The following is a 25,121-nucleotide window of genomic DNA, read 5'->3' on the forward strand; positions in this document are numbered from 1 at the left end:
GTCCTGTTCCCAAGAACTCACGGTCTAACAGCACAGATGCCCCTAAGCAAGGCCACATCAAGGTCCCGCTGGGCTTCCCAGTTTATTCCTTCTCTCCTCTCGTGTCTGGTTGTAGCCATGCTTCCCACCTACCACCAAAACTTTGTTCGTGCCATCATGAAAGCATGGAATGACTCTCCTCTGCATTTCCTTCCACCCCAGATTTTCTTTCTAAAGTTCACTTATTTGGCTGTGTCAGGTCTCAGCCGCGGCACATGGGGATTTCATCACAGCACGTGGGCTCTCTATCGCGGTGCACGGGCTCTGGCACTCAGAAGCTTACTTGCTTGCACGGCATGTGGGATCTTTGCTTCCCTACCAGGGATCGAACCCAAGTCCCCTGCATTGCAAGGCAGATTCTCAACCACTGGACAGCCAGGGAAGTCCCCCACCCCAGATTTTTAGGGCCCAGTCCAATGGTACTCCCTCCATGAAGCCTTCGAGGATGCTTCCAACCCAAAGTCAGGCACTTGCTGGCTCTCTTTGCAACATTTATCTCGTCCTTGTATTCTAGCTCCTTAAGGGAGCCTGAGTATTAGTGATCCGTGGCCCAGAAAATAGGCCCAAGTGCCAGACATCAGGACATGCGTGTGTGCTTGCTAAGTCACTTAAAGTGTCAGACTCTGTGTGACCCTATGGACCATAGCCCACCAGGCTCTTCTGTCTATGGGATTCTCCAGGCAAGAATACTGGAGTGGGTTGCCATGCCCTCCTCCAGGGAATCTTCCTGACCCAGGGACTGAACCTGGGTCTCTAGTATCTTCTGCATTGACAGGCAGGTTCTCTACCACTACTGCCTTTGGTGCCTCTGTCTCTTTTGGGAGTGCAGGATGGCACCATACTCATTTCAGGATCCCCAGAACAGTGCCCAGGGCCTGGCATGCAGTAGGAGGAAAGAATGGCCAAGGCATGTGACCCGCTGCTACCCTGGTGGTAGGATTAGCGTGGGGGAGGGGGAACCCAGGCAGAGAGGGAAGTCTGGTGAGCATGGAAAGTAGGAAATGGCTTCAGTGTATGGGGAGGGGACACAGCAGGACAGTCAAATGGCTTCTGTCCCACAAGTCAGGCTTGCAACTACCCGGGGAACCCACAGCTCCGGCCTCTGGGTGTGGGCAGGGGAAGCAGATAAGCTTTCACTGGCCATAGGCTTTCACTGTGGCTTCCTCCGTGTCCACCCTGTATCCCCACCCCGAGGCTGAAGCCTGGCCAGGCAGGCTGCAAAGGCAGGCTGAGCAGAGAGGATGAAGGCAGTGGTCACAGAGGGGACCCCTGGGCCAAGCATTGCGCCCAGGGCATTATGTACGTTAGCTGGCTTTATCCTCTCCTGCTGACCCGAGGTCCAGATCATCCAAATCCATTTAGTGAATGAAGAGGCTTGGATTCAGAGGCGAACTTGCTCTCCAAAGTCTCATAAAACGAAGGGGAAGATTTAGGATTCAAACTCAAGATCTTCTGATTCCGAGAGGAAGCACTCCTCCATGCCAGCGGAGGGTGCCAGCACCTTGCGAGCCTCTCGGAGAGCTGAGAAGGTCAGGAGCAGAGGACAGGGCCCTGGGTGGGGAGATTAGGTCTGGGCTTCCCTACCCCTCAGACTGCCTGCCCCACAGCAGGAAGGGGAAAGGCTGTTAACCCCTGCAAGGCCCCCAGTTGGGTTGGCAGCAGAGACCCAAATCCATGGCAGGACAGGAGGAGGGCAGGGACCCCAGAGAGAAAAAGACACTGTGCTGGAAGCGATGGCTAATTTTAGGGGACCTGGCCCCCCGCGACAGGGCCGTCAGGCAAGCTTCCTCCCGCGTTGGAGGGAGAAGTGTGGCATCCTGGGGCCCTGATCTTACAAGAAATCATTAGATAGTACTCAGATGGGGTCACACGGCCCAGAGAGCTCAGGTGTCTCCTCCAAGGTCACATCGTGAGCTAAAGGTAAATTTAGGACTGCAACCCCGACTTCCTGCCCGACTGCGGTCCACCGGCCTCGGCCCGGGTGGGCACTCGAGCGCGCCCCTCCCGCCCAGGTCTCCGCTTCAGGAGGGCGGAGGAGACCCGCCTCGGATGCTCCAGCGCCCGGCGCATCGCTCCCTACTCCGCCCCTTGGGATTCTTTAAGAGGCGGGGCTTGGCCGCCACCCGCGGCCCGGGCAAAAAGCTGGGACTCGACTCCGGCGGCGGCGGAGAACGCGTCGGTGCTCCATCTGCTGCGGCAACCGCCGCGCCCCGAGCCTGAGCCACGATGAGCGGCAGGGTCGGCGACTTGAGCCCCAAGCAGAAGGAGGCGCTGGGCAAGGTGAGCCTCGCCCCGGCCCCGGCGACGATGGCCGGCTCCTCCTCCGGCGGCGGCGGCGGCGGGGACGGGGAAGGGGCTGGGCGGGGGGCGAGCGCGGGTCCGCGGGCGGCCGGCGGAGGGAGCGGCGCCTGCCGCTTCGAGCGGCCCGCGGCCGCCGACCCCCCACACGCCCTGGCTCCCTCCGCCGGCCGAGGGGACCCCGGGGAAGTTTGGCCGCCCCGGCCCCATCCTCGGGCGAGTCCTTGGCGCTGCCACCTGGGAAAGAAGTGGCTGCTTGGGAGCCCACGGAGCCAGCTGGGGGGGGGCACAGAGGCAACGTTGGTTCCCGGGCACTGGCAGCCGGGCCCCGGGGGCAGGGGCAGGGCCCCAGGTTCCCTCCCATTTCCGGGAGGTTTTCCTCTGGCAGAGGGGCAGTGAGTGGCATATGGAAGGGGCCTCCTCCCGAGGGCTCCTTGGGAGACTTGGATGGCTTCTGCTCTGGCCCCGAGTCTGACTGCGACCTTGGGCACAAGCGGTCCTTCTACGCTCGCTCCTTGAGGAAAGAAATTGAGGAGTTTGGACGAGGTGGTGGAGGGGGAGCACCTGCTGGTGCAAAGCCTGGGATCCTACAGGGGCCAGGCTGAGTTGGGGTTAGTTTGAGCTGACACCAGCTCCTCACCCTCCACCCTAACTCCCCTGTCCTGCCACCCAGCCGCCGCCCCCGCCCCAAGCTCCCTGGCTGGGGACTCGGGCTGATGCTTTTCAGGAGGCAAGGAGGTAAGCCTGGCTTTGCCTTGGTGCCTGGGCAGAGGAAGGGGACAGCAGTTTCCGAGCCCCGCCCTCTCCCACCAGCTGCCCTTGGGGAGAGGAGAGAGTGACCATTCTTGGAACCGACTGGGTCCAGCCTTAAGGTCTGGAGGTTCCACAACTGGGCACTTTTCCACTGCTGAGAAACTGGGGGAGGAGGGTTGGCAGGTGCCTCCTGCCAGGAATAGTGGGACCGCAGCACCAGCCCCATGAAATTGTCACCCCAGGCTGGGCCTCCCCATCCCAGGAGGCTGGGGGGTAGGGAGGTTTCAGATATTACTGCTGACCTGCAGGGGACACCAGGCAGAGAAGGGATTAGGTGGTGATTAAACTAGGAATCGGGGGCTGGGGAGGGTCCTTGGTAAGGGGTGGCGGCACACCAGAGTCCCTGGGCTTCCGGGAGCTCTCTGGGGGCTGGGATGGTTTCAGTCCCTGGCTGACCCCAGCAAGGGGCAGAGGTGGTGGGTCCTCATTGGTCCCTCTGTGGCTGCCCCGTAGGTCAGTGACTGGGAGCAGGAGGCTTGGGGACAGCACAGCACGTGGGGGCATGCTCACGGCCAGGGTCGAGAGCGGTGGGGTGTGGGCGTGGCCATCCTTGGGGTCACTGTCCAGCTCTTGTTTGGCACTTGCCACCCTTTCCCCCTCTGTGGCTTCCGCCTGGAACTCTTCCCTCCACCCAGATTGCTGCCTTTGAGGTCCTTCAAGCTCAAATGCCATGATTATATGAAGTCACGTAAGACCCCGCCTCTTCCTGGCCCCAGTCAGAATCTAACTCTTCCCTCTGCCCTCCAGCACGTTGCTCAACATTCCATCACTAAAGGGGGCGACCATGGTGGAAAGCGTGCCTGCTCTGGCCTGGGACAGACTGAGGTTTGCTTACCAGCTCTGCTGATTACTAATTGTTGACCTTGGGGCTGTGACTTCACCTCTCTGAGCTCTGATTCCTTCATCTGTAAAGTGGGAGCAGTCATACCTCTAGGGACTCTGAGTGAAGAGTGAATCAGTGCCAAGTTCAGTGCTCAGCGCACCAGAAATGCTTGGTAAACAGACGCCCTTACAGTGGCACACCCCAGGTTGTCTCCTGTGACAGTTATCTAGGGACATGTCTGCCCGTCGGCCACGAAGGAGTGTGTAAGTGCCCGCAGCCAGGCCGGGGCGGTGTTGTACCTCCTGCCCACCTCCTTCCGCTACCCAGCTCTCACCAGCACGACCCACACAGGGCCCCGTGCTGCCCAGGTGCTCAGCCTGTGTCTGCAGAGTTGCCCCGTACTGAGCAGGGGTCCAGCGGAAGCCTCTACAGAGAGCCCCGAGTAGAGGGCGGTCAGGGTGGGACCTGCCACTCACCCAGCTGCCTCTCACTGCAGTTTCGGGAGAATGTCCAGGATGTGCTGCCCGCCCTGCCGAATCCAGACGACTATTTTCTCCTGCGCTGGCTCCGAGGTGAGGGGAGAGGGGCTGCAGGAGGGAGGCTGGGCCAGAGGCTTGCTCTGGGTCACAGAAATGGCAACCTCGGGGAACTCTGCCCCTGGCGTGCTCAGAGTCTGGAGGATTCAACCTTTAGAACCAAAAGGGTTCTTGGCTCTTAGATAGTTTCAGCCCTCCTGTTGGACAGGATTGGGTAGACAGTGACACTGAGGCTCAGAGAGGTGAGGTCACTTGCCCCGAGGCACACAGCGTTGAGCTGCAGGCGAGGATCGGATCCCAGGTGGGCTGGCTCCCAGCCCTGTGCCCTTGTCCGTCCACTGGATGAACACACTCTGCTGATGGATGTGGGGAAGCAGGTTGAGGAAATGCTGAGAAAGGCCCCACGCTGGTGGGAAGTTGGAGGCAGAGCCAAGTTCAGAACCAGAGTCTTGGCCCTGGGAGAGGCTGGCCCCTTCTGTGGGAAGAGCAGGGTGCCTGCTGCCAGAGGTTCATGTGTCGTCAGGGAGGGGCAGAGTGCGTAGGGGAATACTGTGGGTGGGATTCAGCCCAGTCTAGGTTTACACAACTCCCCTCAAGCCACCATCTGGCTCCAGAGCCCTGAGATCTCTTCCAGCTCTGCCTGGCCTGTACCTGGGCCAGGGGTGAACCTCTGTCCTCGGCCCCTGTGTGGGAGAGCAGGACGAGATAGGGTGTCCTGCCTGCTGCAGGGTGGGACATAGCGGTGCTGTGCCCGTAGTGGTGAAATGTACACATTTCTGCTAGCATCGGGGTCCAACTCAACCCCACACTGCATCTCCTGAAATCTTTCTTCTTTCTTCTCTTCTGTGATTCAAGTCAGGTGCCACCCTCTTTCTCAATTCTTGTGACATATTTTTCTTTTTCTTCCTTTGTAGAAACTTTACCGCCAGACATAAAAATAATAGAGAACATTTCTCTGTGTTATTTTAGCAGAGATTAAATCGGGACCCAGAGTCGTGGAGGTTTAGTCACTAAGTCCTGTCCGACTCTTGTGGCCCCCACAGACTGCAGCCTGCCAGGCTCCTCTGTCCATGGGATTCTCCGGGCAAGAATACTGGAGTGGAGATACAGGGTCGTAGGCCCCCAGTATTAAAGTTAAGTCCTGGCCGATTAGTTGTTTATAGATACACACACACACATACGTCTCCTACGAGTCTTGGGATAGGCGGAGAGACACGTTTTTCGGTTTCAGCCCAGGAACTGAAGAGCTGGGGTACTCTGGAGAGGCTGCTAGCAGGCCTCCCCCCAACCCTAGGACACAAGAGCCCCCTGAGGCTCTGTGTGCCTCAGAAAGTGCCACTTGTCCTCCCCCCCAAAAAAAAGCTGTGAACTTTTTTACCTCCGCCCACTCAGAAAGGGTGGGGGGCAGCGAGGAGGGGCGGCGGTGGAGTCAGTCCAGAGTGGGAGGATATTCTGGCTCAGCCTTTACTGAAGGGCTGCAGCTAGCAGGGGGCGGGTGGGGAGAGTGAGCCGACAGCCTTTACTGAAGGGCCAGCTGCGCGAGAATCAGACACACGTCCCAGCTACCTTGAGGTGGGGGGATTGTGGTTTCAGAGAGCTGGTGAGGTGAACAGCGTCGCAGCTGTCTTTTACCTAAGAAAAGCTGGCAGCTGGTTTCCCAGGCACCCCAACCCCCCAGTCCTAGGACAGCTCCTGTCCCTCTCTTTGCAGGAATAGAGGAGTGCAGTCATCCTCATTTGCCAGATGAGAAAATTGAGGCTCAGAGAGGGGAGGGCGCTTACCTGAGGGCACACAGCAAATGCAAAACTGGATCAGGGCAGAAACCTCGGGCCCCTGGTTCCCAGGCCAGCATCCTCTCCAGTCAGCCACAGCTGTCCACCCCCCTCTCTGCCAAGGCAGGCTCTGCCTCTTCAAACCGAGGACGTATCTCCTCTGCACTTTATTTGTGCCCCACATTTTCCTGGGCAGGAGCTCAGGCCTGGTCAGATTCGACTGTGCATTTCAATTAGGGTTTTTTGTCCCCTTGCCTTTCTTTTCCTTTTTGGCTGTTCTGTGCAGCATGCAAGGATCTTAGTTCCCTGACCGGGAATCGAACCCGAGCCCTCTGTGAAAGCAGTGAAAGCTCAGAGTCCTAATCACTGGACTGCCAGGGAATTCCGCCCCCTCCCCCCCCCCCCGACCTTTTTAAAAGAAACCTTTTTTTCTTTCTCCTTTTCATTCTAAAGAAAACATTTGCAAGGCACCTGCCAGCTAGTCTTTCTCTAGCCTAGGTGTGAGTGAGCTCTGGGTTCCTCTGTTCTCTCTTCCCCGACATAGGCTCAGCTTTCTGCTGGCCCTCAGGCCCTCACACATCACTTTCCCACGACCACTCCCCTCTCCCCTCCCCAGTTCTGGGCATGCTAGTGAGGAGCATGGTCAGATGGCAAGGTAAAACCAGGAGATGGAGGAAATCTGTGAGCCTGGCAGGGCAGCGCTTAGCCTCCTCATTTCCCAGGACTAGGAAGGGATGAAATAAGAACCCAGGACTCCGGCTCCCAGGCCATCTCTGGCAGTGCCCTAAGCCATGCCCCGAGCTGCCCCCTGACCAGGGGGCAGAAGCCCTGGGGAGGCTGAACGAACAGGCCTGGGGAGGCCTCAGGCCTGTACTGCCAGGGGCAGTGGCAGCTTGGGGAGGGCCCACGAAGACCCTGAATGTTGCGCCCGAGCCGCTAAGGGTTCACTGGAGAGCTTCACTGAGATAAGGGGCTCACGATTCGCCACCACTCCTGTTCCCCAGGAGGATGACATCACAGTTGGGGGTTCCCTCCCTCGCCTGGAGGATTCCCACTTTCAGGTCCGGCTGGGCTCCCCTGGCATGACAGCATGGTGCCTTGTGACTTCCAAGTGGTTATTAGCTCATTGGGCGATTCGGCCAGAGATTCTGCAATATCTTGTCCAAGGTTAAACAGGAAGAAGGCGGAAGGGCTGAGATGCAAACCCAGATTATATTCCTCTGATAGCTGCCCACCCCACACTGCCATGACGGCACGTGGAGAGGGACCACGAGAGGGGACTTCCCCAGAGCCAAGGCTGCTCATTTCTGCAGGTGCGTGTCTGGCCCGAGTGACGAGCGTGGCTTTGGGCATATCTCTTGTTGCATCCTTTGGGTGCAGGAGAGTGGACTGCGTTTCAGGGCAGCAGAGTCAGGGAATGTGCCCGGCCACTCCCGGAGAGCCGCGATTAAGGGGCCGGTGGCGGTCCAGAGGGCAGCCTGTCTGGCCCAGGTCCCGGGTCTGTCAGCAGATCTGAGTATCGATGTGACCCACAGGGGACATCGGGCTGGGAGGGGCAGTTCATAGGCTACATGGCAAAATTGCTCAGAATGTGGATCTCAGAAGCTCTTTAAGAAATGCAATGTGGCTGACTGTAACAAGATGAAATCTGATAGGGAGAGATCCAGAAAACCGCCTCTCAGCCTGTGGGATAGAGGCTTCTCAGTAGCCCAGGTGAAAAGGATTTGGGGGTTTCAGTGTTTGGGAAGCTTTGCTCAAGTTAAGGACCTGGCCTCTTGCCGAGAGAGTTCTTAGGTTTAATTGGAGAAGGGTAGATAACACCTGTGCTCTGGCCCACACACTTTAGGAGGGGCGCTGGGAAACTGGAAAGCCTCCAAAGGGAAGTGGATGGACTTGACACCAGGCTGTGCAGGATGGTTAAAGGATCGACGGATGGGCAGCCTGTTGGCAGGTGGGGACTCAGGGTGGCAGCACAGAGTTTGCTTGGAGGGGTCGTCACGTGGCTGAGGAAGCACCCCTTCCTCTCTGAGGGTCTCTGCAGAAGGGTCTCTGCTCAGAACAGTGAGGGCCAAGTGCATATGGCCGCCTGGATTGCCTGGGAGCAGGTGGCCTTGGTGGGCAGAGAGGTCTTTGTTTTGAACTTTGATCAGGACAGCGTGTTGAGGTTTGTGCTTGAGATTCAGTTGACCCAGTTCAGTTCAGTTCAGTTCAGTCGCTCTGCTGCTGCTGCTGAGTCGCTCAGTCGTGTCCGACTCTTTGCGACCCCATGGACTGCAGCACACCAGGCTTCCCTGTCCCTCACCAACTCCCCGAGCTTGCTCACGCTCATGTCCATTGAGTCAGTGATGCCATCCAACCATCTCATCCTCTGTCATCCCCTTCTCCTCCTGCCCTCAATCTTTCTCAGCATCAGGGTCTTTTCTAATGAGTCAGTTCTTCTCATCAGGTGGCCAAAGTATTGGAGCTTCAGCTTCAGCAGCAGCCCTTCCAATGAATATTCAGGACTGATTGCCTTTAGGATGGACTGGTTGGATCTCCTTGCAGTCCAAGGGACTCTCGAGAGTCTTCTCCAACACCACAGTTCAGAAGCATCAGTTCTTTGGCGCTGAACTGTTGACCCAGGGGAACTCTGATTCTGAAACTTCCTGGGAATCCTGGGAGGAGAAGGGCCCTCTGTCCCCCTGAGGTATGCATGGGTCCTTTGATGACCGGAGGCTCATCACCGCCACCCCCATCCTACTGGAATGTACTGCCAGTCCTGCCCCAGATTACGGGGCAGCTGTGTTCATCTTTGAACCCAAGGTCAAGTTCTCAGCACTGGGTGTTAGACCCTGCAGGAGATTAGCTTTGTGGAAGGAGAAGCCTAAATGATAAGGGAGTCCAGGGTTTGCTTTTCCTGAGAGGAGATAAGATCCTTGACTTGATTGCATCTACTCGGAGAGAACTCTTTTGACCCTGAACTTGCAGGGCTGCTCCCACCTGCCCTGAGCCTTGGCCTGCTCTCCCTGCAAGCTCAGGGGTCGAGGTCCTCCCCAAACCCTCAGTGAATGTCCTCACCCCACCTCTGCATGCAGGGTGATCTGAGAGTCCCTAGGGCCCCAGCGCAGGAGCAGGACAGGCTCTCAGTCCTCAGTGCCCAGGCTATTGGCCTAACTGTTGTCCGTGTTTCCCTGTTACAGCAAGAAACTTCGACCTGCAGAAATCTGAGGCCATGCTCCGGAAGGTGAGACCCCTTGGTTGCTTCCATTCCTGCCCACGGGAATCACACCGTGCCCGGACTTCTGCCCAGTCCTCCCACCCTGATCACAGCCTGTACTGCCTTATCCTGGGCAGCAGAGTGCATTCCCTTCCCGGGAAACAGCTTTCACGGTTCTGGGCCAACCAAGAATTATAATCTGTGCTGCTGAGACCTTGGAAGCAGGCACTGCCTTCTCTTCTCTTCCTGCCAGTGGCTTTCTCGTGGCTTACCTGTGGTCAGTGGTCCGGTCGTGCTGTCACCCGTTGCTAGATGCCTGTTAAGGGCGGCCCCCTCCCCTGCCCTGCTCTTTTAAAGTCCCGATTATGTGTTTGCAGCATGTGGAGTTCCGGAAGCAAAAGGACATTGACAACATCACGAGCTGGCAGCCTCCAGAGGTGAGGACAGATTATCCCACCCCATCCCACGTGAGGAGGTCTGTTACAGCCACAGCCTGTATCCTGCGTCCACGGGACTGGGACCCTCAGACGAAAGGTCTGACAAGGCCGAAAGTTGACCGATGGCTCAGTGTGAAAAGAATCTGCCTGCAGTGCAGGCGACAAAGGAGACCCGGGTTCTATCCCTGGGTGGGGAAGATGCCCTGGAGGAGGAAATGGTAACCCACTCCAGTATTCTTGCCTGGAGAATGCCATGGACGAGCCTGGTGGGCTACAGTCCATGGGGTCGCACAGAGTCGGACACGCCCGAGGACTGTGGGCCTGGGGCCTTCAGGGGAAAGGCCTGACAATGCCGAGTCACTGAATGAGTATCCATTGGCACCCCGGGGAGGATCAACCCAGAGGAGGGCCCTGGACACGGGGAAAGGGGTGGCTGCCCTGGGCCTGCTGACCAGGCGCCCCCTCTGTCTTGGCCCAGGTGGTCCAGCAGTACCTGTCAGGGGGCATGTGTGGCTACGACTTGGAAGGCTCCCCCATCTGGTATGACATCATTGGTCCCCTGGACGCCAAGGGTCTGCTCCTCTCGGCCAGCAAGCAGGACTTGCTCAGGACCAAGATGCGGGACTGCGAGCTGCTGCTGCAGGAATGTGTCCGCCAGAGCGGAAAGGTGAGGGGCCGGCGCCTGGATGCCACCCGCGGCTTGAAGCGCAGCCTCAGGGCTCGGGCCCTGATGCGTGGATTGCATTGACCAGTGAGATTACAGAGTTTTAGGGGCTGACCTGTGTTGCCAGATTTCATTTGTTTTCTAAGTAAGGACTGAGAAGACACTTACCAGCTATTATTGCCATAAGTAACCCCCGAACTATAAGGAGAGTGTCATCTCAGAACAAAGGGTAGAACTTCAGGATTTACCTGGCAGTCCACTGGTTAATAAGACTCCCTGCTTCCACTGCAGGGGGGTGGGGGTTTGATCCCTGGTCAGGGAAGTTCAGCATGATGCAGTCAGAAAAAAAAAAAGAGACAGTCCTTTGATTTTTTTTTTTCTTTCTTTTTTTTTAAATTATGAGAGTATGATGATACATTTACAGGAGACTTGGAAAGTACAAAACAAGGTTACATACAGTTTCACTATATATTACAATTATTGTTTTAAGTAGATAAATTAAGATTTTTAGTTGGAGTTTCAGTAACAGACTCTTCAAAAATTAATAGAATGAATAGAAAAGTAGAAGGATATAGTAGACCTAAAAAGTACTGTGAACCAATTCAACATAATTTAAGATTTATACAGTTTTCACACAATAGCAGGATACGAATTCTGTTCAAGTTCCCATAGATTATAAACCAGGAGACACTGGAAGATATAAAGGGACATAAAACAAGGTGCAAATAGTTCATGGTCTAAAGGTATTGAAATCTTACAGAGTCTGTTCTCTTAACACTGGAATTGTTAGAAATCAATATCAAGAGATTTCAAAATAACCCACACATTCTCAAGTGCAGTGTGACTTTCCTCATGAGAGATCTTTGACTCATCCATTGAAAGAAGAGGCAGTCCTTTAGATTGAGTAAAGTTCGGCTTTGTAAAAACATGCTGCGTTATCGTTACTTTTCTCCTGTTGCCTGGGCACCAGTGGAGCCTTTGTCGGGCCCACCCTAGCCTTGGACGGTAATTTGGGTGCCGCTGGTGTCAGCTCAGATTCTTGCTTGTCTAACTCAATTCAGACAGAGAGAAGGACAGCTGACTGTCTTACAGGAGAAAGACTGAAGAGCAAGCTGGAGCTGCCACGGTTCTCTCTCCTTCCCTCCTTCTCAGCCGTCGTAAACATGTAGTGAAACGACGTGATAGGTTTGGGGACATTTTAACAACATCACCCACAGTCGCTGAGCACCTAGCGTGTGCTGAGGCCCTCCAGGGCTGGGCGTGGAGAGAAGCGTTGGACGGGGACGCCCCTTCAGGGCTCTGGTTGGCCCGAGAGCATGCGTGCCTGCGAGATACGTGGCCGCACGGAGCACAGAGGAAAGGGGGCGGACGCCAGGTCAAACTGCAGAACAGAAGGGGCCTCAGATGTCATCTCGGCCTACCCAGTTGTTTACTGAACGAGAAGAGGGCGATCTAGACGGGAAGGGGGACTTGTCTAGGCCACAGTTCCGGCCTGGGGGTAATTATCTTGATTTGGAAAACCCTAGGTCTGGCCCTGCCCGGATCTGGTTACAGTATGGGTACAAAGTGCAATCAGTGTTTCCCCTGAACCGGGGTGGCCTTTGGGGTGTGTTTATGGGGGTGGAGCCGCATGATGTGACTTTCTGCTCTTGTGCCCCTGCAGATGGGGAAGAAGATAGAGACCATCACCCTGATCTATGACTGCGAGGGCCTGGGTCTCAAGCATCTCTGGAAGCCGGCCGTGGAGGCCTACGGAGAGGTGAGGGCCAGGGCTGGGGTGGGGTGGGAGGGTGAGAGATGGGGGTGCTCGAAGGCCCTGTGGGGTGGGGGAGGCTGGAGGAAGCAGAGCCTCTCTCCTTGGCACAGAGTTCCGAGCCTGCTGAATTCTTTTCACAGTTTCTTTGCATGTTTGAGGAAAATTATCCCGAAACGCTGAAGCGTCTTTTTATTGTTAAAGGTAAGTTGGGAACTACCTGTGATGAAACCAAATGGGAAGGAGGGGCCGAAAATGTTCCTGGGACAGATTTGGGGGAGAATAAAATTAGAATGAGCCAAAGGTTGGGGTGGCGGTCTTAGGACACATTCTGAAGACTGACCTGTGACTACGCAGACGGCGTCATAATTCGCATGGCTTTTCGTATTTACCTGCTTCGAGCCTGGTGAGGAAGTTGGAGCATTCCCCTCTGTACAGATGGGACAGCTGAACCTCACGCGGCTGCCTGCGTGGGCTCCACAGCCCCGGGAGCGTGTGGCCTGACGCCGGGGCCGTGATAGACGTGGTTAGGGACACAGTGGGTTCTGCTGCAGGGCTCACGTGGCCTGGTCTCTGTTGCAGCCCCCAAGCTGTTCCCTGTGGCCTACAACCTCGTCAAACCGTTCCTGAGTGAGGACACTCGTAAGAAGATCCAGGTTCTGGGAGGTGAGTAGCCTAGACTCTCTGAACTAGGGCTGCGTGGCGGCAACCCCTCCGGGGATGGCGTCACAGGGAAGGCCCGAGCCGCCAGGGCCAAGGCTCCCTCTTCTCGTTGGGGCGCAGTGGGACCCTGGGAGCAGGCTGGGCCCCAGCAAGGGGCTTCTTCCTCTGTGATTTCATGAGAACTCTTCCTGTAACACTGGGGAAAATCAAAGGTGAATGAGATGCCAGCCCTCATTCTTGGTGAGCTTGCAATGAAACAGGAGAGGGCCCTTGAAGAGAAAGCTGGGACACAGCTAGAAGAGGCCCTGGACGTGGCCGAGCAAGGGGGTCACAGGAGCACAGCTGGCCTCTTTGAACGGGCACCTGCTGTGTGCCCGGCCCTGGACTAGGTAGGTGTCAAGGCCACAGAGGGAAGACAGAGTCCCTTAAAGAGCTGGTGGCCTCTCGGAAAGGGAGACACCAGCAGGTGTATCAGCGTGAGCATGCATATGTCCTCAGTCGCGTCTGGCTCTGAGACCCCATGACCACAGCCCACCAGGCTCCTCTGTCCATGGGATTCTCTAGGCAAGAACACTGGAGTGGGTTGCCACTTCCTGGTCCAGGGGATCTTCCCAACCCAGGGATCCAACCCACATCTCCAGTGTTGGCAGGTGGATTCTTCACCACCGAGCCACCTGGGCAAAACCACAGCAGTGTGTGACGTTACTGTCAAAGGGAGGGGTCCATAGGAACACTGAGTGGGGCGCTTAGCCCACCCAGCCTGGGCAGGGGGTGGCGCCTCCCTTGGCTGCGAGCTATGGAGTGAGTCGGGCGGCTGGATAAAGCGAGGCAGCAAGCCGTTGGGCAGAGAGAAGGGCACTTAGCACAGACTTTGCACACTGTGGCAAGGGTGGCTGTAGTGTGCACCACAGGGTGTGGCAAGAGATGGCATGAGGAGGGAGCCGGGTGCCAGGAGCTGGGTGGCAGAGAACCCAGGGCCTATGCTGGGAAGCTGGGTATGACTGCAGGCTCCTGGGCACTGGAGAGGAGCTCTGATTGGGTGGCGGAGTCAGTGCCAAGATCTGATTCTCTGTTGATTGTGAGGGACGAGATACCATTTTTGCACACCATGGCCACAGTCCACATGCCTGGAGTTGAAAGGCTGAGTGGGGGCGGGGGTGTAGGGACGGAGAGGAGAGGATGGATTTCAGACTTCTGTAGGAGGTGGAACTCAATTGCCTGGAAGTAGGAAGGGAGGAAGATAAATCTAGAATGGCTCCCTGGGGTCTGGCACAAGTGACTGAGCATTGCAGTCACTTCCACTGGGGAATAATACAGCCGGAAAGAAAAGCTCCAAGTTGAATTTGAGGAGACTGTGAGATGTACAGATGTTGGGGAGGCCTGGGCCTGAATCAGGGGCAGACTGTGGTCCAGAGTTCTGGGACTTTTCAGCCTGAAGGACATCAACCCAGAATATTCACTGGAAGGACTGATGCTGAAGCTCCAGTCCTCTGGCCATCTGATCCGAAGAGCTGACTCATTGGAAAAGACCCTGATGCTGGGAAAGATTGAAGTCAAAAGGAGAGGGGGGGTGGGGTGGTGACAGATGATGAGATGGTTATAGCATCACCGACTCAATGGACATGAAACTGAGCAAACTCTGAGAGATGGTGGAAGACAAGGAAGCCGGGTGTGAGGCAGTCCATGGGGTCGCAAAGAGTCGGAGACGACTTAGCGACGGAACAACAACAGGCAGTGGCTAAGACCTTGAGAAGGAGATGAGACTGCCCACGGAACAGAGGCTGAAGCGTGGGGGGTTTCCAGGCTCGAGGGCAGGCAGAGAAAGAGGAGCCGGCCAGGGAGGTGGAGAAGTGGCCGGCGGGGAAGCAGGCGGACGCCAGGGGCCGAGAGGGAAGATGCTCGGCAATCAAGGCAGCTGGGGACAGGCAGGGGCGCGTCTGGCTGGAGTGTGACGTGGAACAGTGGGAGGAAAGCCTGCACAAGTGGATCGGCTTCATGGATGGCTTAAGGCCACCTGCGGCGTTGAACTTGGGGACAGGGAGTTCTGAAGGCTTCTGAATGTTCGCCTTCAGGCACCTGTTGAATGCGGAGGTTTTGCAAACGTGTGCTGAGGCCTGGGTGTGGCGTGAGGCAGTCTGGAGGGCACAGGACCTCTGGCTGTTGGCCCTGGCTCTGGCGCGACGAGTTCTGTCCTTGTGGCCTCAGTTCCTGTCTGTAAGGTGGGAAGGATCGTCCTGGCCGGGTTCCATCCCTCCAGCTGAGCTGGGGGAAGAAAGAGCCTGAGCGCAAGGCTCTTGATGAGTTTTGGCTTTTCTGTGGCTGCCGCCCACCACGCGCGTGAGCCCAATTTGGTTTCCTGGCAGCGGGGCCGCGGAGGAGGTTCAGTATGTTTCCCTCCCACACCTGAAACCCTTTCAACCGAGTCCGCCTTGGGCTGGGAAGGCACAGATCTTCAACAGAGAGGGGGCAGAAATTCACCCTGGGCTGCAGCTCAGCACGGATGGAAGCACCCCGAGACCGGGCACATGTCCCTGCGGTTGCTTGGTCGCAGGTCTCTAGATGCCTGCGGGCTGGGAGCCCTAGACTGTGCTCGTGGGTTTCCAGGCAGCACCAGCCTCACAGGATGCAGCCGGTGCCCTGTGACTCGTGTCTGCAGTCAGCGCGGAGAGGTTCCCAGGGTCACAATGCTGTCCTTCGACTGACACTCAGTTAGGAGTCTGAAATGGCAGAGGAGTGGATCTTAGCCTTGGTTGCTCCCGAGGCCAACTCTCCTAGCCAGGAAAGGGTATGATTACTAAAATAGGCCAAAAACAGAAAAACCAAATCACCGGTTGCCAGACAGCCTGAACAAGAGAAGTGAAAGTGTGCCGGGGGTAAAGCCGAGGGAGCTCTCTTAAGAGGTTAGTCTACAGTGATGCATTCATTCAGTCATGATTGAGCAGGGGGTGATGGGGGACGAGACCCCCGGTCGGGCCCTCACGTGGGTCTAACCAGGGCGGATCATGTTGACTCGGGCCCTCCTGCCTGACGCACGTGCTGTGCCCTCTGCATGGAATGCCCTTCCCTTTGTTCCTTCCTGCTGGCACTTCAGACATCTGTATCCCTTTCCTGGGAGAGATAATACACTCTCCTAAGGATAGGGCACTTTACAGTTTAGGACAAACACCTCCTCGAGTGCTTAGTTCACTTCCCTCCCACCATGATCTTGCAAGGCAGCAGGAGGACCTAGGCTCAGAGCGGAGTGGCTTGCCTCAGGTTGACCAGCTGGCCAGAGGCCATGGGGCCATGACTCTGCTCTCATTTCCTGGTACAGCGTAGGGCAGTCCCCTGGGTGACGGCCCCTCTCGAACCCCCCTGCGGAGCTGTGTGCGCGTCCTGGGCTCCCAAGGCCCGTGTTTGGTGTGCAGGGGCGGACAGGTTTTGTTCTGCCTCTTGTGTGTAGACTGCCAGGGCTGTGATGAAATCCTGCCTAGTGCTGATCCTTTTTTTTTTTTTTCCTCCTTCCCCTCTCCTGCCAGCAAACTGGAAGGAGGTTTTGCTGAAATATATCAGCCCCGACCAGTTGCCTGTGGAGTACGGGGGCACCATGACTGACCCTGATGGAAACCCCAAATGTAAATCCAAGGTATGGGCTTCCCCAGGGGGCTGAAGGTGACCAGGGAACGCCTGGCCCCAGTGCTTGTTCCAGCTCATCCCGTGCCCTGCTTCTAGATCAACTATGGGGGTGACATCCCCAAGAAGTATTACGTGCGGGACCAGGTGAAGCAGCAGTACGAACACAGCGTGCAGATTTCCCGGGGCTCCTCCCACCAAGTGGAGTATGAGATCCTCTTCCCGGGCTGCGTCCTCAGGTAGGGTCCTGGGCCCTCCCGGGAGACCAGGGCCTGCCGCTTTAGGTGCCGGCCGGCGGGCTGAGGCGGGAGAAGCCTGGTGACAGGACCCTAGAGAGGGCACGTGTGGACAGAGTCACGTCTTGAGTGGGTGGTTGTCCCCTGCAGGTGGCAGTTCATGTCGGATGGTTCGGACATCGGTTTTGGGATTTTCCTGAAGACCAAGGTGGGGGAGCGGCAGCGGGCTGGGGAGATGAGGGAGGTGCTGCCCAACCAGAGGTACAACGCTCACCTGGTGCCCGAGGACGGGACCCTCACCTGCAGCGATCCTGGCATCTGTAAGTCTCTCAAAGCCCCTGCTCTAGCCGTCTGCCTGTGAGGTCCCTCTTTCTCCCTGGATTTAAGCTCACAGACGGTTAGCACCAGAAGCAGAACTCCATCAGTTCCACCCTGTCTTGCATAGGTGAGGAAACCTAGGATGGAGGGGTGAGAGGGCAGGCTCAAGGTGACCCAGCTGGTTAACAGCGGGGTAGGACTCTGACCTGATGCTCCCAGGTAAAGGAGAGTCACAGTGCTAGGTGACTGCAAGAGTTCAGAACCCTGCGCTCTGGTTCCAGGTCGCCCTGGGGCTTTGACTGCCGCTATCAGACGTTTCCGGGGGATGCCCCTTCCCCAGACATCAGAGAGGCAGAACAGGTTGGGCAGGTGCAGGGATCACAGGGTGAGCAGAACCCAGCCTTGACTCTGCTGAGCTTCACTCATCTCCAGCTTGATCAAAAAGTGACCACAGAACATGAACAGGAAGTTTACTCAAGAGGAATAAAAATGGCAAATAGGCATTGGAAAAGGTGCTTAGCCTCACTTAGCTTTGCAGTATCGATCAAATTCCCTTTGACTCAGCAATTCTACATCTGAAAATTTATCCTATAGAAATATTTATACAAGGTCACAAAGATATAGGTGCACAGATGTTCTTAACAGTTTGGGAAACTGACAATAAGTTAAATGGCTTTATTAAATTATGGTCTGTCTATACAGTAGAATACAATATCACATTAAAGAGAATAAAGTGACATATAAGATATCTGAAACTGAAAGTGAAGTTGCTCAGTCGTGTCCGACTCTTTGCGACCCCATGGGAGCCTGTAGCCCACCAGGCTCCTCTGTCCATGGGATTTTCCAGGCAAGAGTGTGTTGCCATTTCCTTCTCCAGGGGATCTTCCTGACCTAGGGATCGAACCCAGGTCTCCTGCATTGCAGGCAGACTCTTAACATGTTAAAAAAAAATAAGGCATGAGACATACCATATATGGTATATCCTCACTTTGACTTAAAAAAATAGTCAAAAGAATTCTGGGGATTCTATACTAATGCTAGTGGTGGTTATCTCTGGGATCTTAAGGAAGCTTACAGAGGGCTTTTGTTTTTTCTATACTGGTTCTGCAAATACAGTTATGTTACAAAGAACACGTACTATATTTCTAGGCAGAAAAATCACACATACACACACAGAAAATGCCCCTCAAATCTCCAGTTTCCTCTGTCTGAACCGAGGGGCCAGGCATGGAACATCAGTAACAGTAAGGGCTTTGTCATCAAGCTGCTATAGACTTGACCACAGACTGGTCCATAGGCCAGTGACTTGGCCTCCCGGAGCTTCAGTCCCCTGATTGCTACGATGGGGATCAAGTTCTGTTCCTCCTGGGGACACCTGATAATGAAATGTGATCAGGTTTGTGCAGCACTTAGCATCGTGCCTGCCCTACAGCACTCAGCACACCGTGGCCACCATTATTATTTATTAGGGCAAGACCCGGAGGAGATAGTGCCGGAGAGGGGAGAAGCCCTGCGCCGTTTCCATGGCAACACCACCAGTTCTGAACTAGTCCCACAGATGTCTCTGTCTCTGTACTTGTCCACACCACCGCCCCAAACCTCAGATCCTGTGTCCTCCCCCGCAGCCCAGGCAACCTCAGTCTCTGCCGCCCCCTCCTCACAGATGCTCTGTGGTCTGGCTCCCTGGGGAGGAGAGCTATGCTTGTTAGCGAGCTGCTGGGTCCTCAGGGAGAAGGCGGTATACCTTGTGCTGCATCAGGCATCAGGTGTAGTGCCAACCCAGATACTGTCATCCTCAGAGCATAAAGCACTTCGTCCATGCAAGCCTGAGTTTCTTTATTTTAAAGAACAGGGAAGCTGAGGTATAGAGAGGTACACTCTCCCACAGTGTAGCATGCGTAGACACCGAGACAGATACAGGCAAGAAATGAGGCAGGATCTCGTGACCACAGACTACCCTAGAGATGGTCATGTGACAGAGGAGAGAGCGGGGTCCCAGACCCAGGAAGTAATTAATTAGCCCGAGCCCAGGAGCAGAGCCCATCCCGTTTTCCATCACTGCCCACTGCTTCTCTGTAGTACCACGTAGGACCGTGAACTCTTTAACATAATCAGGCTTAGGTTTGCAAATCCCAGATTTTAGTTACTCATGGATACTAGGAAGTGTTTACCTGCCTGCAGGGGCCTTGACTGGGAGCTTTTTATTGTCCGTTCTCAGGAGGCACAGAGCCCCGGCATCCACTCCCCCTGCCCAGGTTTAAAGACAGCGAGGTGGGGTCGGCTGTTGCCTGGGTCGTGGCCGAGGTTACAGCTGAGCCTGTGAGAAGCCGGTGTTAGGTTACAAGCTCACCTGTGGGAGCTGATGCCTTGGGGGAACCAGGCAACACTCTGTAGAGATAACCACGCAGGGGAGAAATTACAGCTCTGAGTCCAGTGGTAGGAGCCCACGAACCCTCCCTGGGCTGTGCCGGTCATTTCCCAAGCATACTCAAATCTGAACCAATTCCACTTTGTTCTTCTCCCAACTAATATATCCTGAGGCCCTGAGTGTAGAGTACTTGTCTAGGAAAGAAAAAGATTCAGGAAAAAAAAGATGAACTCTGTTTGCTGGGAGTGTGTGGTGTGGTCAGAGAGCTGAAACATGTAGGAGGTTAAACAGCCCCGCTGGGCACCAGGAGACCTGGTTTCTAGTCCAGCTTTGCAAGTAACCCTCCAAGTGTTTTGAGCAACTGCCTGTAAGTAATTAGATTTTGCTCTTTTTTTCCTTAAAATGAGGGGAGTAGGCTGGAGCGGGAGATCTTAATCTGGGGTCTGTGGCTCCCCAGAGCAGTGCTTTTAAATCTTCAAGACCAACCATCTCCCTTTTATAATAGTGTCTAATGTCCCTTCTACTATCCTGAAATGAAATTCATACATACTATAACCCACCTACATACATAACTAAAAATTTAATACACTCTATTGGGAATATAGGGCTTCCCTGGTGGCCCAGATGTTAAAAAGAGACAGTCTGCAATACAGTAGACCTGGGTTCAATCCCTGGGTTGGAAAGATCCCCTGGAGAAGGGGATGGCTACCCACTCCAGTTTTCTTGCCTGGAGAATGCTATGGGCAGAGGAGCCTAGTGGGCTACAGTCTATGGGGTTGCATAGAATTGGACATGACTGAGCAACTAACACTTTCACTTTAATCTGGAATATAAAAGAGAAATTGAAGGACACTAATTGAGAATCTTTCACGAATGAGAGGGCACAGTTACCCCCAGCACCTCTCTTCAGAGTGGTAACTTTCCTATTGGGAACCACTGCCCCAGAGGGTCCATGATGGGCTCTGTGGGATCCGAAATTGTATGCTGTCAGATTCTCAAGGAGATCAGTTCCCCTACAAAATTGAAGAAGCCCTAGCCCGGAGAATCTCTGGGGCCTCTATGAGTCCGTGAGTACATGATTAGTGTCAAAATGAACCACTCCAATTCATGACCTCCACTTCCCTCAGGCCTGGGCCTAAGAACAGCGCCTTCCTTGTTTGTGAGGACAGAATGTCATGCTAGGCAGAGTCATCTCAGCCCTGGTGCTTGGTCCAAGGAGCTCAAAGACTTCTCCTCTAGCATGACTGACTCTGGTTGCTAAGGCTCCGTCATCCAGGGCAGAGAGGAAGTTTCCTTCTTTCCAGAGGCACCATTGGTCCTGAACAACTCTGGCACAGAGAGAAAATTCATGGCTATTATTACTCACTCCATACCACGAAGAAAAGGGTGGGTGGTATGTCTACCCTTGTTCTAAACTATGCATTTTATCCAGGGGCAGAAAAAGGGAAGATCACATCTCAGGATTAAATACACAGGGTATTTTTCGGCTGGGAAAAGTTAGAAGACAAGGATGCAGAAAGAGCAGAGCTAGTGTTCTTTGTTTTCCCACCCTGTTCTTTGGAAGGGGTGTTTGACTGCAATGGAACAACTCAAAAAAAGAAGGGTTAGATTAAAAGCAGTCTGTTCGTTGGCCAAGGCTTGGAAGCCTTCTCTGCCAACTGCATGCCCATTTTCTCTCTCCCTAGGAAATCACTAACAGGTCTTGTGAATTAGCCTAAATATTTTCCAGCCCTTTAGGAGCATTATATGTCTCCACAGTATACAGGACATGTGCCCACACATACACATTCGTAGGAATTAGCATCTGTCATTCAGTGTATATTTGAAGGAATTTTGACACTAAAACTTGTCAGTGTAGGTGGGCCAAGTAACAAAGCCAAGAAGAATTTTTTTTTAAACATATATTAACAAGAGGGGCTTCCCTAGTGGCTCAGCAGTAACAAATCCACCTGCAATGCAGGAGACGGTTCAATCCCTGGGTCGGGAAGAGCCCCAAGAGAAGGGCATGGCAACCCACTCCAGTAATCCTGCCTGAAGAATCCCATGGACTGAGGAGCCTGGTGGGCTACAGTCCATAGGGTCGCAGAGTTGGATATGTCTAAGCGGCTAAGCACTCACTGATATTAACAGAAATGTTGTAAACAGTCTACAGACTGTTCTGCAGTTTGCTTTTTTGGCCTAAGGATATATTGTCAACAGTTTCCCTGGTTAATTCTCATGAAGCTCACCTCCTTCTTTTTATCCAGTATTTCAATAAAAACTTTGAAAGTAGTTCTCTTTTGAACATTTTAGTTTTCCTCATCTTTTATGATTACAAATAGGGGTGCATTGAGCATCTTTGTCCATTTATCTTTCTGTGGGATAAATTTCTGGTTCAAAAAGTTTGCCTAAAAAAAAGGTTGCCTGTTTTACTTTTTTCAGAAACTGAACAGGATTGGGCTTTCCAGGGCCCAAGTCAGGCAGCAGTGCAGACCAGAGGGAAATTCCAGCTCCATTCCTTCTTCACTGTGTGACACAGTGACTTCCTTTTTCTATAAAACAAGACTAATGTTGAATTCGAGTTATCATGAATAATATAGATTGCCAACCCTTTCCTGAGTCACAGGAATAGCCGATGTTATCATTACTAGCATTATTTTAACAAGTACTGCTGCTACTAACTCCGTTCCCCCCCTTTCAAGACCCAGTTCAAGCTCTAACTCCTTTAAAAAGCCTTGCTCATGATTTCAGTCTATAGGGCCCCCTCCTTCCAAGCTGTTAACAGATGTGACTTGTCTCTGCTGCTTATCTGGCACTTGGCATGTTCTTTTTTTTCCCTCTTCATGAGGTAACCCACCTCGACTGGGTTTTAGAAGGTGAAGGACCATTGCTTATGCCACCTTCATCCTCACTACCTACCACAGTAACTTGCTTAGTCAACAAAAATCGCTGTCTGTAAGCTCTGTGGGGACTGCCTGAATGTCTGTCTTTTTGCCTCCCCTCAGATGTCCTGCGGTTTGACAACACCTACAGTTTCATTCATGCAAAGAAGGTCAGTTTCACCGTGGAGGTCCTGCTTCCAGACAAAGCCTCAGAAGAGAAGATGAAACAGTTGGGGGCAGTCACCCCAAAGTAATGCCTCCTCCCACAGCAGGCCTGGCTCCCTCAGTGTCTCCCCATCAGTTTCTGCCCCTTGTAATGGTCATTTCCCCAGCACTCAGACACCCAGAAAAACTGGGCTAGGAGAAGGACCTTGGGGCTGGATCTGGGGAGCCTTCATTTGAGAATAAGAAAGACTGGGAGAGTAGCTGGAGTGGGTCTCCTTGCCTCTCATATTACTAAGGAGCCCCAGGGGTTGGGCACTGAGATAGTATCTGCCTTGTAAACGGTGCCAACTTCACCTGTCCAGTGTCGGCTGAGACAGGAAGGCAGGTACCATGGGGTGGAAGGGAAGAAATTTGGAAAAGGGAGAGATTGAGACCTAACACTTCGGGGAAGCCAGCTGCTGGGGGTGGGAACTTGCTTCCAAATGAACATGTAAATCTAGATCATAATGAGGAATAGCAAGGTAGCCAGTTCCTAGAGTTATGGTGGGGGTTCTGAGGCTCTTCTGCCCTTTGTCTCCAAGGCTGGGATCTTTTGGCTTTTCCCAGGTCTTGGAAAGTGGCCTGAATCAGCACAGATCTTCCCCTTTAAGGGTGAGAGGCAGGCCTCTCCCTCACCTCGAGGAATTCAGCGACCCCGGGTCCGCTGGCTGCTTCTTTAATTATTGATGATTGTCAATGACTCAGAGCTTCCTTGGACGGTGAGCTTTGGTACACAGCCACTGTCCTCCGATGCAAACAGAGCACAGGGAAGTTACCTCCCGAGATCCCAGCTCTGGGAAGGGCCAGAGAGGCTGGTGGGTGCGAGTTCTGAGGCTTCCACCCCTATTTTTAGTGCTGCCAGCCTTTCATTAACTCTCCATTTGAGCACCCCACCCCAAAGTGACAGATGGGATCAAGGCAGTGAGGGCGCTGAATCTACCAGGGTGCCCGACAGCCCACTTCCTGACTGACCTGAGCGAGGCCTTAGCAGTCTCGTCTCTGGGAGGCACATGGTGGGTGCTGCGGGTTCCTGGTGCCTGTTGGGGAGGCTTCCACGGCAGGGGCTCAGGGCAACCACAAATAGCCTCGCAGGCCCCCACCGTCTGCGGTGACAAGCAAGGATGGCCACGGTGGAGGGGGGGCGGGGGAGCGATTAGGAATGGCCGGTCGGCGACCAGGGGCCGCAGGTCACAGACCCCGCGGGCATCCACGACCCTTAACCCAGCCCCACGTCTTCCAAACGAACACCAGGCCCTGCACAGAGCTGGGGAAGGCGCCCTGCCCCGTCCCTCACTGCCTGGGGCATTCCTTCCCCTCAGAAACCCAGGCCCTGGCCCAGCCTGGGGGGTGGTCTGGCCAAGCTGAAGGAGCAGGGGGGAGACCGGCGCTGACAGAAGGCCCCGAGGCCGCGCAGGCCCCAGCCAGACCCCTCCGGAGGACATCCCGACCTTTGTTTACAACGCTCTGTTAGGAAAAGTAACCAATGAATAAAGACCGTTCAGCGCGCAGAGCGTGGAACTCTGTGCCCTCTGTCTCGCTCCTCACACTTCCTCACTCAGGCAAACTTCCGCCTCAGCACCCTAGCATCTACCCGCCAGTAAGCGGGGCGCATGCGCGTGAACCACCTGCTAACCTCGTGTGAGCGCCCCTCACGACCAGCTCGTCCCCAGATTGGCCCGGCCGGTGGGCTGTCTTCCGCCATCTTTGCTAAGGGCACTGATGGTCCTGACTGCCTTCACAGTCAGGGAGGAGGCCCCGCCTCGCTCCGCCCCAGCTTCTGCAGCTAACTAGTGCGGGTCCGGCGAGCGCGCGCAGAGCTTGTGGTGGGCCTGGATTGGGAGGGTGGCGGAGAAGCGACGATCACGTGGCATTAGGGACCGTCTCCTAATTCCGCGCAGGCACTGCCAGTGTTTCCGGGGTCGGGGATCGCCTTTGGGTCCCGAACCCAGCTTCCTGCAAGATCCCGCTGACCTGGCTGCCCTACACGATCCTACAATGATAAAGCCTCCCAGGGCTGAGAACAGGGCTCTCAATGGGAGGCTGTGATCTTTATTTGATGACAATAAGGCTAATTCTTTAATGAGCATTTCCTGGGTACCAGGCAACAGCCCGGTGCTTACCTCTTAGCGTTACTGCAAGGATTCAGGGAAACAATAATACATGCAGAGCGCTTAGAAAGCCTGATACAAGTGTACGCTCAGTAATTGTTGGCTACTTTTCATTTCTTACAGACCTGGCTGACAGTTAGCGGGTGGCACAACTGGGATTTGAACCCAGGACTGGCTGTGTTTAAAGGCTATGCCTTTGTTTGCTGATACCCAACCCCCCTCCCCCAGGGATTCACAGAGCTTTAGTGAAGTGCATTTATTCCTCACGTGGGTAAACCGAAGTCCAGGTGGCGAAGAGTTTCCTCTTCAGTGATCAATAACCCCATGTCTTGTCATTCTGTTCTGCTCATTTCCCTTAAGTCTTGGACCCCAAGTCTGTTTCCCTGGCCTCATTCCTTTATTGTTCATTCGAGGTCCTAC

General features: G+C 54.7%; 1 protein-coding gene across 3 annotated transcripts; it reads left to right on the forward strand.

The window, feature by feature from the left end:
• The first annotated feature begins 2,169 nt into the window (after nucleotides 1–2,169).
• Nucleotides 2,170–24,101, forward strand: SEC14L2 (SEC14 like lipid binding 2). 3 transcript variants are annotated; one of them, XM_070475566.1, is made up of 13 exons: nucleotides 2,170–2,319; nucleotides 4,470–4,545; nucleotides 8,128–8,232; nucleotides 9,461–9,504; nucleotides 9,855–9,914; nucleotides 10,393–10,581; nucleotides 12,242–12,337; nucleotides 12,475–12,535; nucleotides 12,914–12,997; nucleotides 16,513–16,619; nucleotides 16,706–16,845; nucleotides 16,993–17,162; nucleotides 22,513–24,101. In XM_070475566.1, exons 1-13 carry the CDS (start codon nucleotides 2,266–2,268, stop codon nucleotides 22,641–22,643), a joined length of 1,317 nt encoding a protein of 438 aa, XP_070331667.1. In that variant the 5' UTR covers nucleotides 2,170–2,265; the 3' UTR covers nucleotides 22,644–24,101. The 3 variants fall into 3 exon arrangements, with proteins under 3 accessions (XP_070331667.1, XP_020762759.1, XP_020762760.1); XM_020907100.2 differs by lacking the exon at nucleotides 8,128–8,232 and having other exon boundaries at nucleotides 2,173–2,319; XM_020907101.2 differs by lacking the exons at nucleotides 2,170–2,319; nucleotides 8,128–8,232 and adding an exon at nucleotides 3,057–3,075.
• The last annotated feature ends 1,020 nt before the right edge of the window (nucleotides 24,102–25,121 follow it).

This window comes from Odocoileus virginianus, chromosome 12 (assembly GCF_023699985.2).
Source record: "Odocoileus virginianus isolate 20LAN1187 ecotype Illinois chromosome 12, Ovbor_1.2, whole genome shotgun sequence".
Classification (NCBI taxonomy): domain Eukaryota; kingdom Metazoa; phylum Chordata; class Mammalia; order Artiodactyla; family Cervidae; genus Odocoileus; species Odocoileus virginianus.